Genomic DNA, 17253 nt, shown 5'->3' with positions numbered 1-17253 from the left:
TCTATGAAGTCCCTGGACACTTTCTACTAACTCTAAAATCTGTACTTGTTGGGTGAGAAATCCTCTGGAAACCTGGCCGTCCTGCATCTGTAACTTATCCTGGCCTGCCTACTATTGGCCACTGGACCACAAGTGTCCCCCTTCTGCCTCTGAGAAACCTGATGCCCTAGAATAGGGAAGGACCTCTAAAAGTATGACACCTCTGACTAGAGAATAGAACAAGCACTGCAAAGTACTTACTTGCAATGTTTTTGTGTTGTAACTGATTATCTCTGGAATAGAAGTTACAAAGTATAACACAGTTCTTACCTACCTTTGAATTGCTTACTGCCATTCTAAATAGTCATTGTTAAGTTATTTTTTACCTTTGAATTGTGTTTCACTATTCTAAAAAAGAATATGGGTGTTACTATCATTCCTGAAAGAAGAACAAGTACAAAGTGCTTACCTGTAAGGTTGGTAGTGTAATTGTATTATTCCTGTTACAGAACAATTTACATAAGTGGCCAGGTACTTACTTGTAACATGCTTGGTATAAAAATAATATTCCTGAAACTGAATAAGTAACATGGTTTACTACCAATAGGGTCTACATACCTTGAATTACATACTGTCATTCTAAAAGTCTACTAATGTGGTTTTACTCCCCTTGAAGAGCATACTGCCATTCTAACTGTGTTTTATACTTTGGTTTACTTACCCTGAGTATTCTGTTGGTTTTTATAATTGTGTTTATGACTTATAATAGTACTCCCCTTTCTAAAGAATTCTCTTTGCCTGTATATATAAAATAAACCATTATTTTTACAATACATCAGTGTATAAGTGTTTCTTTGTACCATATGTATGCTACAAGTTCTTTGTAACTATCTACAGTTCTCTCACCCTTCTAAAATAAGCCTGGCTGCCCTATCATTGTTACCGTAATATCAGGTAGTATAGCCTTATACTAAGAGTTGGAGTTTCTGTATTGCCCAAGGTATAGTTTTATTAAGTCCCTTTGGGCGGACTTTAGAAAAACCGTCCTAAAACTGCTGCCATGTTTCATGGTCTCCGGATACTCAGCTGGATCTGAAAGGAAGGGGGGGTTAGTTGGGTTGAGCGGTGAAACTGCAAGAGAGCTTTGATGTGCTGTTGATGGCTTCAGTTCGGGAAAAATGGTCACGGTGTGCTGGTATGCTTATTGCCTTTGGTGTATCGTAGATTGTGTCTGAGGCTTGTATCTAGTCAGTTATCTAATGGGTGGTGCATGTGCTGAGAATGAGAGAATTAGATAATTAGAGAGTTATTAGTAGAGTTGGTTTGTGGTGATGGGTTGATTCTTGCGCTTAGTATTGTACCTGGTGAGCTCACGGTTGACATTGGGTGGTCCATTCTCGTGGGGTTCTTTTGCATTGTGGTGGGTGAATTTTTGTCGTTCCAAAATTTTCTTCAGCTTAGAGTGTTAAAAAGCCAGGTTTTTAAAAGATTCCTGAAGTTGAAGTGATTCTCTGCTGTTTGTATTTCATTTTGTTTTGAGTATTGTTTGTGTTCGAGGAGGATGTTGTTGCTGGAACTTAGTGTTCGTGTTGGTTTGTAGATGGTGATTTTCTCCTGTATGCATTCTGCTCCTTGTCAATGGATCGCTGTGTGTATTATGAAAAGCGTTTTTAAGATTTGTTTTTTGACTGGCACTAATACAGCGTTCCCATTGCCAGTGCGATGTGATCTCTTCTTGCCAGTTTGAAGAGCAGAATTGCTGCTGCATTCTGTATTCGTTATAGCTTCTTCAGCAGGCGCGTTAATTAATGCGCGATCTGTAGTAGCCCATGCCACAGATATAGCAGACCTCATTCTGACAGAAGAATTAGATTTCCTAGCCATCACTGAGTCCTGGCTCTATGCCGCTGCTGGCCCAGCTCTCTCGCTAGCCATCGCTGATGACTACACTATCCTCCGAGCGGACAGAACTGAATCCAGAGGCAGAGGCCTCACCATAATTGCCAAAACACACCTCAACATCAGACTTGACACCCCAAACCACATCTCATCATCATGTGAATCACTCACAGCTAAGCTTCCCACTGCCAACTCCCAAACCATTACCATCCACTTACTCTACAGACCTCCGGGACCCTTAGGTTCCTTCGAGGAAGACCTCACTTCCATCCTCTCCAACAACTTAAAAAATACCTCACAGAGCCTACTCTTAGGAGATTTTAACCTTGGCCTAAAAGACCCCAAAGACCCCCAGGCTACCGTCATCAACTATACCCTGTTAGAATTAGGCTTCACCCAAAGAGTGTCCACCCCTACCCACAACAAAGGGAGAACCCTTGACTGGGTAGCAGACCACAACAGTGTGGCCTCTTTCACCGCTATCACCCCGCAACCATGGTCCGACCACCACCTCCTCACCTTCATGCTTGAAGCCTCAAGCCCCATCACCAATAACTTATTAGCCACAGCTATCCCCATGAGAAGCAAGAAAAAAATCACAGTGGAAAAACTCATCCGCCTGATACTCCCAACCTTGAACCAACTCTCAGCTAACTCCAACCCCCACTATCTTGTAGAAGGCTACAACAATAGTATGCGCTCAGCCTTAGATGCTATCGCACCGCTAAAACTGAGAAAATGAAAGCCGAAAAAACACTTGAACACCTTGTTCTCTGTCCACCTAAAAGCTCTCAGACTAGAGAAACACAAAAGGGAACAAGCCTGGAGACAATCCCCTACAGACATCAACAAGCTGATCCTCAACAAAATAGTTTCTACATATAAAAAGAAATCATTATCGCTAAACAAGAATCTTATAACCAGAGAATATTACAAGCCAAATCCAGCACTAAAGAACTGTTCACTATCATCAAAGAGCTGGAAACACATGTCTTAGTCCCAGACACTTGTGTGAAAGATAAACAGTGGTGCACCAGTGTCCAAAATGCCCTATCCACTAATGTTGCAGGCCTTCAAATCAAAATCAACAATAAGAAAGACTCACTTACAAACTGCACTAACTGCACCAACACTCCCCTACGCCCCGTTCATCAGAACCCTGTACCTAACCCACTCACCCGCTTCAGCTTCTCCAAAGTCTCTATGCTAGAAGTGGAAAAGATCATACTCAGCCTTAAACCGTCAAATTGCCAGGGCGACCCTTGCCCTTCACAAATCATCAAAGAAGCAGCAAGAGGCCTCTCACCATTCATTACCAAACTCATTAATGCCGCCTCCTCATCAGGTACCATCCCCAACAACCTCAAAGAATCCTGGGTCCTCCCTCTACACAAAAAACCTTCCCTAGACCCTTCTATACCCACTAACTACAGACCCATCACCACCGTCCCCTTCTTGCTCAAAGTTCTAGATAAGACAGCCTATCAACAAATACAAAAATACCTCGAACAAAACCATCTCCGAGGAATCCGGCAATCAGGCTTCAGACCCCAACATGGGACAGAAACTGCTCTCATCGATCTTAAGGCCCAAATCGACACTCTGAGAGATAATGGGAAAACTGATTCTCCTAGACCTCTCGGCAGCATTCGATCTTGTTGATCACAAAATTCTATGCAACCACTAAGACTCGGCTGCCCACTTCTCCCAAGAAGCCATTGGTTGGATTGAGTCGTTCCTGAGCAACAGATCCATGCACGTCTTTTCCACCTCGGCCTCCGCTGTTCCCATCCCCATCACATGTGGGGTCCCTCAGGGTTCATGCGTCTCCCCCACACTGTACAACGTGTTCACAAAGCCCCTGATTGATGATCTTGACGGTTTGGGTATCTCCTACACTAATTATGCCGATGATACCCAGATCCTCATCCCGTTGACAGGAGATTACAACAAGGATTTGGGCTTGGTGAACAAGGTGTACCTCATCATCCAGGCATGGATGGCCTACCACAGTCTATGCCTGAATGATGACAAGAGTGAACTGATCATCCTCGGATCCACCCCAAATCTAAACAAACTGGACCACAACTACATCAGCTTCATTATAGACGGCAATCCCATCAAGGTAGCCAAGGAAGTGAAAACCGTTGGTATCTACCTTGACTCCGACCTCTCCTTCCATAAATAGGTTAGCTCCATGACCTCCACCACAGCCTACACATGTAAGCTTATAAGAGCAGCCAAACCCGTCCTATCCACTCAGAACTGCCTTACTCTAGCCAGAGCCCTTGTACTATATAAACTGGATTATTGTAATGCCCTTTATGTAGGAGCCAACAAACAGGTTACCAATAAAATCCAGACTCTACAAAATAATGCTCTCAGAGCAGCGCTTAGCTTCCCTAAAAGAGAACACATCTCTAACATCAGGAGAACTCATAACTGGCTCACTACCACCGATAAAATCCTGCTCAAAGTAGCCTCCTTAACACACAAATGCCTCAATAACGCAGCCCCCCGCTACCTAACCAACAGAATAATAAGATACACCCCCAATAGGCCCACTAGGACAAGCAATGCTAATCTGCTCACAGTTCCCAGGTTCAAACAAACCAAAATGGGCGGCAACAGCTTCCAGGTGAAAGCAGCCCAACATTGGAACTCCTTACCACCCTCCTTAAGGACACCACAAACCTACCCACACTTTAGACGTAATTACATTCAGTGGTTAAAGAACAAGGACCAATAACTGACATCGCCTTTGCAAATGCTGTATATATGTATATATATTGTATATATTGTAAACTGTATTTCACTGTATCCATCGTAACTGTATTAACCTATGTACACACTGTAAATTAATGTACAGCACTGTAACTAAGATGAGAATAACCTTGCTGCTCCTGCGCCCTCATACCTTCGGGTCTAGTGCGCAATATAAATGAATAAACAAACAAACAAACAAACATACTGGCATTCAGATGTAGATGCTGTTGGTGTGGTCTATTCTTGACATGAATAGGGAGATTAATAGAGAGCGTTTTAAGTCTGACAGAGGAGTAGGGCAGTACTTTCTTCATTGTGTGTAGGTGGAAGAAAGATTTCTTGACTACTGTGTTGACTTTGTAGTTCTAGTTTAGCTTGTTGTCCATTAAGATTTCAAGATGTTTGGCCACCTTGGAAGGTTCTGGAAAAGTGCCTAATTTGGCGGGCCATGGAATGTGCTGGTTGTTTGCTAGGTCGTTGGGTGTAACCACGATTTCGATCATGTCTTGGTTGAGTTTAAGGCTGCTGGTGCTCATCCATTGGTTTAGTTTAATGAGGTAGTTGATTAGTGTTTGGTTTTGCTTTTCACTGGCATTGATTTTATAGATGACTAGCCGATATACCCAGCATTTTCCAGGCTTTCATTCCCTCCTACGTACAGGTAACTGTGCAAAATTTGGTGCTGATTGGTGAAACAGTGTGGAATTATATAAGGAACAACGCTTCGCCAAGCCACAGACCCTCAAACCCACATACACATTTTGACATTTGCTGCAATCCAGTGGTAAAGGGGTGGGGTGTCCAAATATCATGTAGGCAGTAATGTCCGCAGGATCCTAATGCGAATGTGAAAAAGGTGGTGCAGATTGGTGTGGAATTCTATAGGGAACATACGCAAATCCACAACCACATTTTCACTTTTGCAGCAATCTGGGGTAAGGGGTGGGGTGTACAGATGTCATATAGCCAGTAATGTCTAGAGGATCCTAACAGGGGACTGTGCGAAACGTGATGCAGATTGGTGCAACTGTGTGTAATTGTATAGGGAACATATGCAAAACCGCAAAGCCACAGACCTACAATGAAATATTTACTTTTGCTGAAATCCAGGAAAAGTGGAGTGGTGTCCAAATGTCATGTAGCCAGTAATGTCCGGAGGGTCCTAACACGTGACACTGCAAAATTTGGTGCAGATTCGTGAAACGGTTTGGAATTGAATAGGGAACATACGCAAAGCCACAAACCTACAAATCCATGCACAAATCTGCACTTTTGCTGAAATACAGGGAAAGTGGTGGGTGGCCTTGTCTGTTGGCGTGTTTTTGATTGAAATTGTTGGGTATGCAGTCATGCACTATGACCATGTCATTTTGATTTAGCCAGGTTTCAGTGATAAATATGATGTCTAGCCCTCTGTCGCATAGTACAACGTAGATTTCTGTTGTGTGTTTGGACATGGATCTTAACTAGGCTGCAGAGTATCTTTGATGTGATATATGGCATTTATAACGCGCCTATGCACAAGTGTTTCAAGGCATGGTGCGGCAAGGCAGGGGGAACAGAGGGAAGACAGACACAGCAATCCTACTAGGCCAGGTGCCATTCAGACCACGCAAGTAAAGGGTAAGGGGAAAGAGGAGAAGTGCAGAGTGGGAGGGGGTGGGGACAGTGCAGTACTTGGGGTAATAGAATAAATAATAATAAGAGACGTGGGTCCAGCTGGTGGCAAGTGCACGGGTAAGTGCAGACATCAGGTGTCAAGTGCTGGTGGGGACTGTAGGGATACAGAAAAACAGTCCCCACGTGCCAGGGTTGCCTTTGCCAGGGGGCCGTGCAGGTAAGTAACTGGTGGGGGAAGGGACCTGGGCCCAAGATCAGAGGGTGGCCAGGTAACCAGTACAGTTTCAGTCAGGGATTCAGCAGGGGAGAGAAGGAGAGAAAGCAGAAGCAAAGAGGAAGGTTTTGAGGTGCTTCCGGAACTGGAGATGGTTCTCCTCAAGTTTCAGGGAGGCAGGTAGACTGTTTCAGTGAGAGGCCCCAGCTGAAGAAAGAGATCTACCACTAACTCATTGCTTGAGAGAAGCGATTGACACTGAGGGAGTTGGAGGCGGATGAGCGAAGAGCTCGAAAAGGAAGATATTTAGGAAGAGAGAGTTGAAGGTATTGAGGCCTCAGGCCCCAGAAGGCCTTGTGGACAATGCAGAGGGTTTTTAACTTAATCCTCGCAGCCACTGGGAGCCAGTGCAGAGATGTCAATCCTGGAGAGATACAATCCCTGGGCTTGAGGCCAAGGACAAGTCTCACAGTCCTGTTTTAGATGAGTTGCAGAGGGCAGAGTGTAGAGGCAGGCAGATTTAGAAAGAGGCTGTTGTAGGAGAGGAAAGGAAGAATACCTCTAAGGAGTTGAATTTGGATATCTACCTCAAGGTTTTCCCATTCGTATTGTAAGAATACACTTAACCGGACATCACCTGAGGAAATAGGATAGTAAGAGTGCAGTGAGACCCATCTCTGATTGTGGCGTATGTCACTGTATGTGCCCCTGAGATTCTCACCTTTCTCTTTAGGGCATCTGAGTACAGCTCTGCATTGGCAAAGTAGACAGTCGATGAAGAGTGGAAAATCATTAGACCTGGGATCTCCTTGGTCTGGAAAAAAACCAAGAGCATTCATCAGGATGGGTGAAGAGCTTAGCTATACACAGAGGCAGTGGGAGGAAGTGCGGAGTGGTTAAGGCCTCTAACAGTAAAGGATTGTCATGCAATCAAGCTGCTTTACCTGGCCTTTGCGTCCAGGTAATCCTTACAGGGTTCGTTTGAAGGGTATAATTTACCTTTTGGAACTTAGCCACATCTCGGTAGACATCCAAATCAGACACCTGCCCTAGGATGGAGTAGTGGGATCTGCCGGTGGAAGAGGTCTACATGTTATTATGCAATACATTTACAAGGTGACATTCAAGAGTGTTCCACAGTTTTACTCTCAATGCACTCTCATTCGGAAAGTATCACCCTCTTGAATTCACATCACCCTTCTGTGTTCATGTGATTCAAGGCCTGGCATGAAGCTGGCTTTGTGTCAGTCCTACCAGCCTCCAAAAAGCACTGTCAAGTCATCAAAATCCCCTTTAACTGCCCTTTATATGAATCCGCTAATCCCTTCTTGGCCCTAGACCACAGATGAATTACTTCCTAGATTACTATGTTAATATTTTGCAAAATGCGTTATCAATGGGGCAAGTGAAAGGACACATCCTTACACCGAGAGCAGGCTCCTGCTGGCAAATGTATAATGTCATAGTGAGCCACTTTAGAGAGATACTGCAGCAATCACCCCCGCATCTGGGGGCGTATATGGCAGGAAACGGCTTATGAGCCCGACTCTAGTCAGGCTACTGAGTACCAGGCAGTTACCGGCCCTGTACACCTCTTGACAAGGGGGTGATGGCTTTTTGCAACCTGGGGTATCATTGTCTGTTCGAATAGTTATTTGTTTTTGTTATGGGAGATGGGCCTCGTGCATATTGCATGGGCCTAATCTCATGTAAAAAATAACAAAAACAAGATGGTCACCATGATCGAAAATAGAAAATTGACCAAGTCAGGTTTCTATTATTATGACGGTGGCCCGATAGAAAGGGGCAGCAGTGCTGGGAGTCCCAACATTCCAGTCCCTCACACAGAGAGGGCAGGAGCCCTTCTCCTCAACAGCAATCAACTGCTACCGCTGCTTGAGCGGCCCCCTCCCACCGCCAATCTGATGTCCCATCCGACGCTGGAATTGTGTACCAAAATCTCACTTTTGAATCAAGGTCAGATTTCCTGAAGCGGCACCCTGTAACACGTGTCTCATACCATGTACCATTTAGATCCACGAGCATTTCGGTCGTTGAAATCCCATTTCTGAAATGGCCGCCTACATGGGCCAGAATGTAACGAGCACCATTGCCTAGCAATCCTTGTGCTTCTTAATTGCACACATCTGCCGGCAGGTGGAAGAAGCCGGCAAAGGGCTGCAGCTAAGGGCCGTGTTTGCCCCTGCTCGCCTCGGGCCGTCAGGGGGAATCCTGCTGGAGTTTCCTGCTTTTGTTTTTCACTGTTATGCCAATCCCGATCCACACTGCGAATACTAGTCTACCACTAGCACTTGCTTGACATGTGAGTACAACAGGAAGGGCACGAGAACGCTTTGTAATCTCGGAGCATCCATATCACCACCAAAACAGATATCAGCCTGGTGCACATGGCCTCGATACATTTGCGCTCACGGCTCGGACTAACTGCCTAACTCACATGCTAATGTCAGCTACTTCTTACAGTAGCGAACTGTTGCAACCACTACTCCGTTTATCAACCATACTACTGCGATTATTTTCACCATGTACTTTTGTAGCCAACTAGCAATAGCTCCTTTACCTGCTACCCAGAGTAACACTGCCATAATGCACGTTGTTGATCATAAGGCCTAGCCGTAATGTTTATTATCGCATCAACCAGACCCAAGGGTACTACGCCTTATAGTGATATGTACCAGGACCCATGGCTCACCTAGTCGATCCCTCCTATGTCGGACTAGCCTATTCTATCACTCACAATAGCCACTGCCTAGTCCCATGCTGTGCTTGCCACCGCTAACCGTCAGCCCTGCACACTTGTCCAATTGCCAGACTAGCCTATATGCCGAACTGCTAATTAGCCCATGTGCATAACTACCAGACTGGCCTATTTGCCTAAATGTTAATCAGCCTGTATGTATAACGGTTAGACTAGCCTAATTGCCTATCTGCTAAATAGCCCATGTGCATAACTGTTTGACTAGCCTATTTGCCTAGACCTAGTATTGGATTAAACAAACCCCCTACAACCACACAGCTGCACCCAACCATGTTAGGTTAGTTAACTATCATCATGTTCCTGTTCTGTCTTATCCTGATTCATACACCTTGTTCCGGGAGCCACTACAATGTACACAAAAATGGCCTCTCTAAACCAGCCTGCCTAAGGTATCATGCCATCCCAAGCCCCACACACTTCTTGCCGTCATTATCACTGTTCCCATTTGCTACTAATTACGCCACCACCACCAAACCCAAGGTCAACACCCATGCCTCCACTTATGACTCCTCCACCACCACAAATTCCCCGAAGCCTTCTCAGAAGCATGGCTTACCTGTCTCAGGAAAAGTAAGACGTTCTCGCCTGCCTTAAGAGCACAAACCCAGCATCAGGCTAACTGATCCATATCTAATGATACACTGTGGACCACCACACCATCAAATACCCGCCAAGTGTCTACCACTCTATGCCTAAAACTAACACCACCCCTAGACCCATGACCGGCAATATAGAAGAAACATCCATGCTGAAACCTCCGTCCATCCTCCAATGCGCCCTCATAAATGGCCGTTCTCTAGGAACCCATGCCATTGAAGTACACAACCTGATCACAGAGTCACAACCCGACATACTAGTTGTCACAGAATCATGGCTTCACCAAGCCTCTGGCCCCCTCCTCACCAAAGCTATCCCTCCAGACTATACTATCCTCAGAACTGATAGGACCCATTTGCATGGAGGTGGTGTTGCCATCATCGCAAAGACTAAACTCCAACTAAGATCATGCCCAATTGAAAGCCTGGCAGGTTACAAAATACTGCTCGCCAAACTTCCCATAAATGGAAAAACAACCATCAACATAGTAGTGATCTACAGAGCTCCTAACTCCAATAGCCATCCTGAAACAGACATCCCATTACTTTTAGCTCCCCTCATCAAGCCCAACACCAAATGCGTAATTCTGGAAGATTTGAACTTAGGTTTCAATGATAGCCTTGACCATAAAGCAGACTCACTACACTCCTCCCTGAAGGATATGATCTTTATCCAATTAGTGAATACCCCTGCCCACATCAAAGGAAGAACCCTTGATTGGATCCTTTCGCTCAACACTGACATTTCTATCGACTCTATTTCTCCTCTAGATTGGACAGACCATCATAGCATCATGTTCACCCTCAATACCATTGAACCTCCTGCAACCACTCCTAAAACAAGCAACTCCTTTGAAACCAGAAATCTTCACAAACTCACAACGGAAAACCTAAAAACCTTGCTCTCCAAAGCGCTAGACATGTTGTCTATCTCCAATGACAATCCCAACACACTAGCAGAAGCCTACCATAACTGCCTCACGTCCACCATTAATGCAGTAGTCCCTCTCACTACGAAAACTAAACGCACAGACAAACAAACATGTTTTTGGTTCAATGATGAACTTGTCGCTCTCAGGAGAACCAAACGTGCCCGTGAACACACCTGCAGAAAACATCCTACAATAGGGACCGAAACATCATACCAGGAGGAAAACAGAACCTACAAAAAAGCTATTGTCACCGATAAAGCTAATGCCTTTAACGCTCGGATCAGCGACGCTGAATCTGACTCAAAAGAATTATTCTCAATCTTAAAAGAATTGGAAAATCCAGCCCCATCCACCAATTACACCAACTCCAGCAAAGAGTGGTGTACCACAATCCAAAACCCTCTAGCGGCCAAGATCAACCTACTTCAAAACAAGATCGTAACTAACTTCTAGCAGACAAACCTGCTACTGACAATCATTTACCTATCCTTAAAGAAAATACCAAACCTACTTTCCAGTTAATTCCTGTCTCACAAGAACTAGTGCTTAACACTATATCTAAGCTCAAAGCATCCAACTGCAAGGGAGACTCTGTCTGAGCAAAACTAGTCAAATCATATGCCCACACACTGACACCCATCACAACTAAATTCATAAACGCGTCCTTCAACAATAATTTGGTTACAGTCAGCATCAAAGAAGCGTGGGTCACACCCCTGCTAAAAAAACAACCTCGACCCCGCTGTGCCCACTAATTATAGGCTAATAAAAACAGTCCTGTTTTTACTCAAAATCCTTGATACAATAGCATATAGCCAAGTCCAAGCACATTTGGAACAGAACCAACTCCTTGGCTCCAGACAATCTGGTTTCCGTCCTAACCATAGTAGGAAACAGCCCTCTTGGTTCTCAAAATCCAAATGGACATTAGAGATTCAGAAAAACTCTGCATCCTCCTCTTATTGGCCTTATCGGCAGCGTTCAACCTTGTGGATCACAATAAAGTCTGCTCCACCTTAGCCAGAGACTTCAATTTCTCCATGGACGCCACCACATGGATCAAATCCTTCCTTGTGGAACGAACATCTTGAGTGGCCATTGGCAAAGAAGCTGCGTACCCCATACCAGTCCCTATAGGTGTCCCTCAAGGTTCCTGCCTATCTCCCACACTCTATAACGCATATATACGAAGCTCCTCTTCTCATCTCTGGATGACATGGGTGTCATCTACACTAATTTTGCAGATGACACCCAGATCCTTATCCCTCTCTCAGGGAACTACACCCAAGACATGTTGAATATCAACAAAATCTACTCCATAATCCAAAACTGGATGGCATTAAACAGCCTCTGCCTCAACGATGAGAAGACAGAGATTCTCAATGTGGGCTCCTAATCTAAAATAAGTGCTCTTCATCCAGACTACACCGCCATCAACATAGACGGCACCACAATACCGGTACTCAAACAAGTAAAAACTCTAGGAGTCTAATTGGACACCAACCTCTCTATGACCAAACACATCAGCGCACTCTCGTATTCCACTTCCTACATCTCTAAACTTATCTCACTCAGTCGCCAATTCTTGACACCCACCAATTTCATCACTCTAGCCAGAGCCTTGATTTTATCAGGACTTGACTATTGCGACGTACTATTACTCGGTACCTCCATCACTAACCTCAATAAATTGCAACTTATATAAAATAAAGCCTGACGGGAAGCCCTTGGAATAAGAAAAACTGACCATATCTCTAAAACCAGAAGAGAGCTCATTGGCTACCCATCAAAGCTAGAGTCATCTTCAAAACCCTGTGCATTACCTTCAAACGCCTCCATGAAAATGCTCCCATCTACTTAAATCACATGATTACCAAAAAAGAAATCACCAGATCCCTAAGACCCAATAACCATTCACTATTGGCAATACCCAGCTATAAAAACACCAGAGCAGGGGGCACTAGTTTCCAATACCTAGCCCCTAAACACTGGAACTCTCTTCAGCTCACCATCAAAAACGAGGAAACTCTCAAGGGGTTCAAAAAACTGCTGAAAACCTGGCTATTTAACCTATACCAATAACAATAGCCACCACAATACTTTGTAAATAGCTCTGCATTTGTGTATATCTATCTGCTCTGTAAATAATTGTGTCTGCATTTCTATACTTTATGTTACATACTTTTTCTGCTAATATAACTGCGCACAATGGCTGCTTTGAATGTATGCATTATTAAGCTGTCTGTAACCTCGCTGTGATACCTAAGGGTCTGGGCGTGTAACAAATGCAATAAAAAAATAAAAAATAAAATAAAATAAATATAAATAGTAACTTGGGTGGGGTGGGTAGGTTTGGGCTTGTGGATGACATGGAAGACAGGGGAAGGGACAGGGAGGGGCAAGAGGAGCGGCGGCAAAGGGCAGGGGGGCGGAGAATGGAAGAGGGTAGTACACTTGGAGTGCCTGCACCTGTTTCTAGCCACCAGAAGGCCGAGCGCTTTTCCTAGGGTGCAAATATAATCTTGTACTTTCTAATGCAGGAACAATGGTCATCCATGATGGAGCAGTAGCAGTTCCCTCTGTGGGGCCCCAGGGGAGGTTCCAAGCGCAGTCTAGTTTTTGCACTACTGGACAGTTCTCTAGTGATTGATGGATTCCTGCTAGGGATCTGCCAACAATTCCATCCCGCTTTGATTGCCTGGCAGCACCCTGATGCCAATGATCTGGACAGAGAATTGCCAGGTGCTCATCTGGGATCCAACAGGTGGGAATTACCTTAAATGTAACCCCATTGGTTATTCTGAATTAGTATGTGTTTAATCACCTTCTTTGCAATGAAATCCCTTTTATGCATCCCTGCCTGCTACATATCTCTGCTCGCACTTCCAAAATCCCCTTCAAGTTTCAAGTTCTGGCCTTTAATAAGAAAAAAATGGCAATATAGTTTCTCAAGGTAAAAATCACACATGTCTACCCCAAAGCAAATCTAATGAGACGTCATCCAATGGTGATACCAGCAACATATAAACACAAGTTTTGCCCTGAAGAAGTATTGTGGCTTGCCCTGCAGAATTCCTAGTGCCTGCTACCCCAAGGGCAGCAGTGGAATAACCATCTCTCATTCACACTTATCAGAAAGACCTGTCAAATGACCTGTAAAGATCTTGCTACTCACAGCTGTGTCCGGAAGATGATGGTGAGCAGCTCGAACATTATGGAGAAGGCCAGGCCCATGTCCATGTTCAGGAGGATGGTGGCAGTGAATGTCACCAGCCAGATAAGCTGAAACACAAGGCAGATAGTGTTACTAGTGGCTAGCGGTGCACCACAGTCCCATGGTCCACACCAAGGGCCTCAAATGCATTTCTGTGCAAAGCAGAACAGTTTAAAAAAGAGCAATATCATCACTTAATACCGTTTTAGTAAACTCGGCTCTTAGGTTTATACAGATTGAGGTAAATGCACTGTTTCATGCCGTGGGGTCATTTATTTACTAGAAGTAGGTCAGAACTCTTTCTCAACTCAGAGATGTAGGCTCTAATCACCTCTCGCCTAGACTATTGCAATAGCCTGCTTACAGGTGCATCGCAAGGCGACTTGCAGCGCCTGCAGACTACCCAGAACGGTGCAGTCAATGCCATTTATGGTCTCAGCAAGCGTGACCATATTTCTTCCTTCTGAAGAAAACTTCAGTGGCTAGCAGGTAAGCAAAGAATTAAACATACAATTCTGTCTCTTACATACACATGCCAGAACCAAGCCTATCCCCAGTATTTAATTGACAGCCTCTCCTTAAGGCAATCTGCGCGGAACCTGCGCTCCAATGAGAATCACGCCTTAATTCACCCACGATATCCACTAGAAGCATTTGGCGGTACAAGTTTTGAAACACATGCACCTCGAGAGATGAATGCCCTACCACCCAATGTAAGATGTCGATAGATGAATGCCCTACCACCCAATGTAAGATGTCGAGAGATGAATGCCCTACCACCCAATGTAAGATGTCGAGAGTGGAATGCCCTACCACCCAATGTAAGATGTCGAGAGATGAATGCCCTACCACCCAATGTAAGATGTCGAGAGATGAATGCCCTACCACCCAATGTAAGATGTCGAGAGTGGAATCCCTACCACCCAATGTAAGATGTCGAGAGATGAATGCCCTACCACCCAATGTAAGATGTCGAGAGTGGAATGCCCTACCACCCAATGTAAGATGTCGAGAGATGAATGCCCTACCACCCAATGTAAGATGTCGAGAGATGAATGCCCTACCACCCAATGTAAGATGTCGAGAGATGAATGCCCTACCACCCAATGTAAGATGTCGAGAGATGAATGCCCTACCACCCAATGTAAGATGTTCATCGTCCTTGGCGATCTTTAAAAGATCTACAAAAACTCTCGTCTTCTCGGCAGACTCATTTCCCTCAGGCATCTTCCTACTCCCTGACCTTTTTTCCAGGCGCTTCGAGGCGTAAGGGCATGTAGCGCTTTATAAGAATTAAATATGTTAAATGGAATATTTGCATATTTCAGTAACTTTGGGTCTCACCCTAAGTTGCTAGGGGAATCCAGACGTGGACCCCTTGCTCACTATTCTTAGAGAGGCACAGATCCACCATACTGATGAGGTCCAACCAGACCGAAACACGTGTCTGGGGTTTCTGTTGGTACTCTTGTTCAGAGGAGAATTGCCTAGCATTTCGATGCTGGACTGCCCCAGGGCAGGACAAAGACTGATATGTTTAGGATATTTCTTCTCTTTGAAAGATAGTGAGCTAAAGACTCTTGGTAAGTCTCTCGTAACCAGGACTAATGTCTGGCAGAGGGACTCCCAGGACCCCCCTTGTTAATTTGCATATATGTAAGTGAACCATCTGTAACCAGCAAGATTCCTTTTTACAACTCATGGATCATTGTTTATTCTGTTGCTTATTAAGTGGGTTGACTGACAATGCCTTTAGCTTTTGTAAGAGTCTCATACATTTGTTTTTGTAAGTGTTATCTGTAACCATACACAACTAGAAGTAGGGAAGAAAGAGAAAAAGAAAAAGATAGAGAGAAAGACGAAACGAAAGAATGAGAGAGAAAAATTGATACATATGAATGTGCACTTTTTTAATTACTCATATAATAGATAAAGGAAACATAGTTTACCCTAGGTCTGGGGTCTGCTACCTGTGGCACTCCAGACATTTTGGACTACAATCCCCATGGTCCTGACCATTGACTATGCTGGCTAGGGCTGATGGGATGTGTGGTGCAAAACATCTGGCGAGCCAAAGGTTGCAGATCCCTGCCCTAGATTGAACATTTACAGTTTGTCTGAAGCATTCCCCTTGTTTATAAGTCCCCTTAAAAGAGTAATTGTTCATATCGGTTCTAAATAACCCACCAATACACTAAAAACATAAAACAATGTATAATGAAATGCCACCCAAAGAATGCAGGTTTAATAGCCATAAGAACCATCTATGGACACATGCTCTATTAAATAGATGGTACCTTCTTGCACTTTCTGAGGCATGGATTGGGGAACTGGCCAATGAGTAGGTGAATGTTGCACACGTGTGAGTAGAGCTATGAATCCACCCTCTTGGGAATACAACATCATCATAATCTACTGCCCAGATCATATTAGCCTTTGCCCTCTTCGCCCTTTGCACTTTTTTTGGCCAGGTGGCACTCTCTGAAAATGTTTGCATGTTTTATTTTTGTTCTTCACCTATGGATCAGTTTACTAAAGAGATAAAAAAAGAAAAAACTATGCAGGCTCAGTGGTCCTCATTACATGTTCTGCGGTAATTCTGTTACTGCAACTTTTTGGACAGTGGCCTTCATGACGAGGTTGTCGGTCCGGGAACAGTGGTGTTGGTATGCTCCTAGTTGTCTGCCCTGGCGGAATGAAAGGCACCCGGGAGCACGGCATGAACGGTGCTGGTGCTACAGGCATCCCCATTCCCATTGAGTCCTATGGGGCTGAAATGGGAATGGGGATATACCGGCACCCGTGAAAGAGCAATATCCAGGTCCGGCGGGGTCGGAATACCCCGGTAATTACCCATTTGCATGTGCCAGGCTTTCATGCCGGTATGGAGGTATCCTTGCCGCTCTTACCAGCAAGGATACCTCCAACCTCATAATGAGGCCCAGTGACTGAATTACCGTATTACCGACATATTATAACTTTGGCAATGAAGTGGAGGATTTACCTCCAGCAATAAGCTGGAGTTGAAACCACTACTTTCAGCCAAAAATTGCCAGATTTACCTTATGTTAATCCCGCCGGCAGTAAATGCACCAAAAATCCCTACAAAGTCCTATGGACCCGAAAATGGGGAATTACCACTACTTGTAATGCCCTAGCAAGTCCATGGGACCAAGTGGCGGTAACGGTCTAGTTTGATGGTAATTTTGCAGAATTACTGCCAAATTACCACCAAACTCATAATGCAGCCCTGT

At 44.6% G+C, this 17253-nt stretch overlaps 1 protein-coding gene across 2 annotated transcripts in view; it reads right to left on the bottom strand.

Moving 5' to 3' along the window:
• The window catches only part of SLC26A6 (solute carrier family 26 member 6), a 453283-nt gene that overhangs the window by 109828 nt on the left and 326202 nt on the right, over positions 1 to 17253 (bottom strand). For both annotated transcript variants that reach the window (XM_069643342.1, XM_069643341.1), the window contains exons 13-15: positions 13961 to 14067; positions 7478 to 7547; positions 7200 to 7292 (exon numbers count right to left, since the gene is read on the bottom strand). In XM_069643342.1, coding sequence (XP_069499443.1) covers positions 7200 to 7292; positions 7478 to 7547; positions 13961 to 14067 — 270 coding nt within the window. The remainder of the gene's footprint in view (positions 1 to 7199; positions 7293 to 7477; positions 7548 to 13960; positions 14068 to 17253) is intronic.

The sequence above is a fragment of the Ambystoma mexicanum genome, chromosome 2p (assembly GCF_040938575.1).
Source record: "Ambystoma mexicanum isolate Mex_15411 chromosome 2p, UKY_AmexF1_1, whole genome shotgun sequence".
NCBI classification, from domain to species: domain Eukaryota; kingdom Metazoa; phylum Chordata; class Amphibia; order Caudata; family Ambystomatidae; genus Ambystoma; species Ambystoma mexicanum.
The sequence above is the reverse complement of the archived record's forward strand: the minus strand, read 5'-3'. Positions and strand labels throughout refer to the sequence as shown.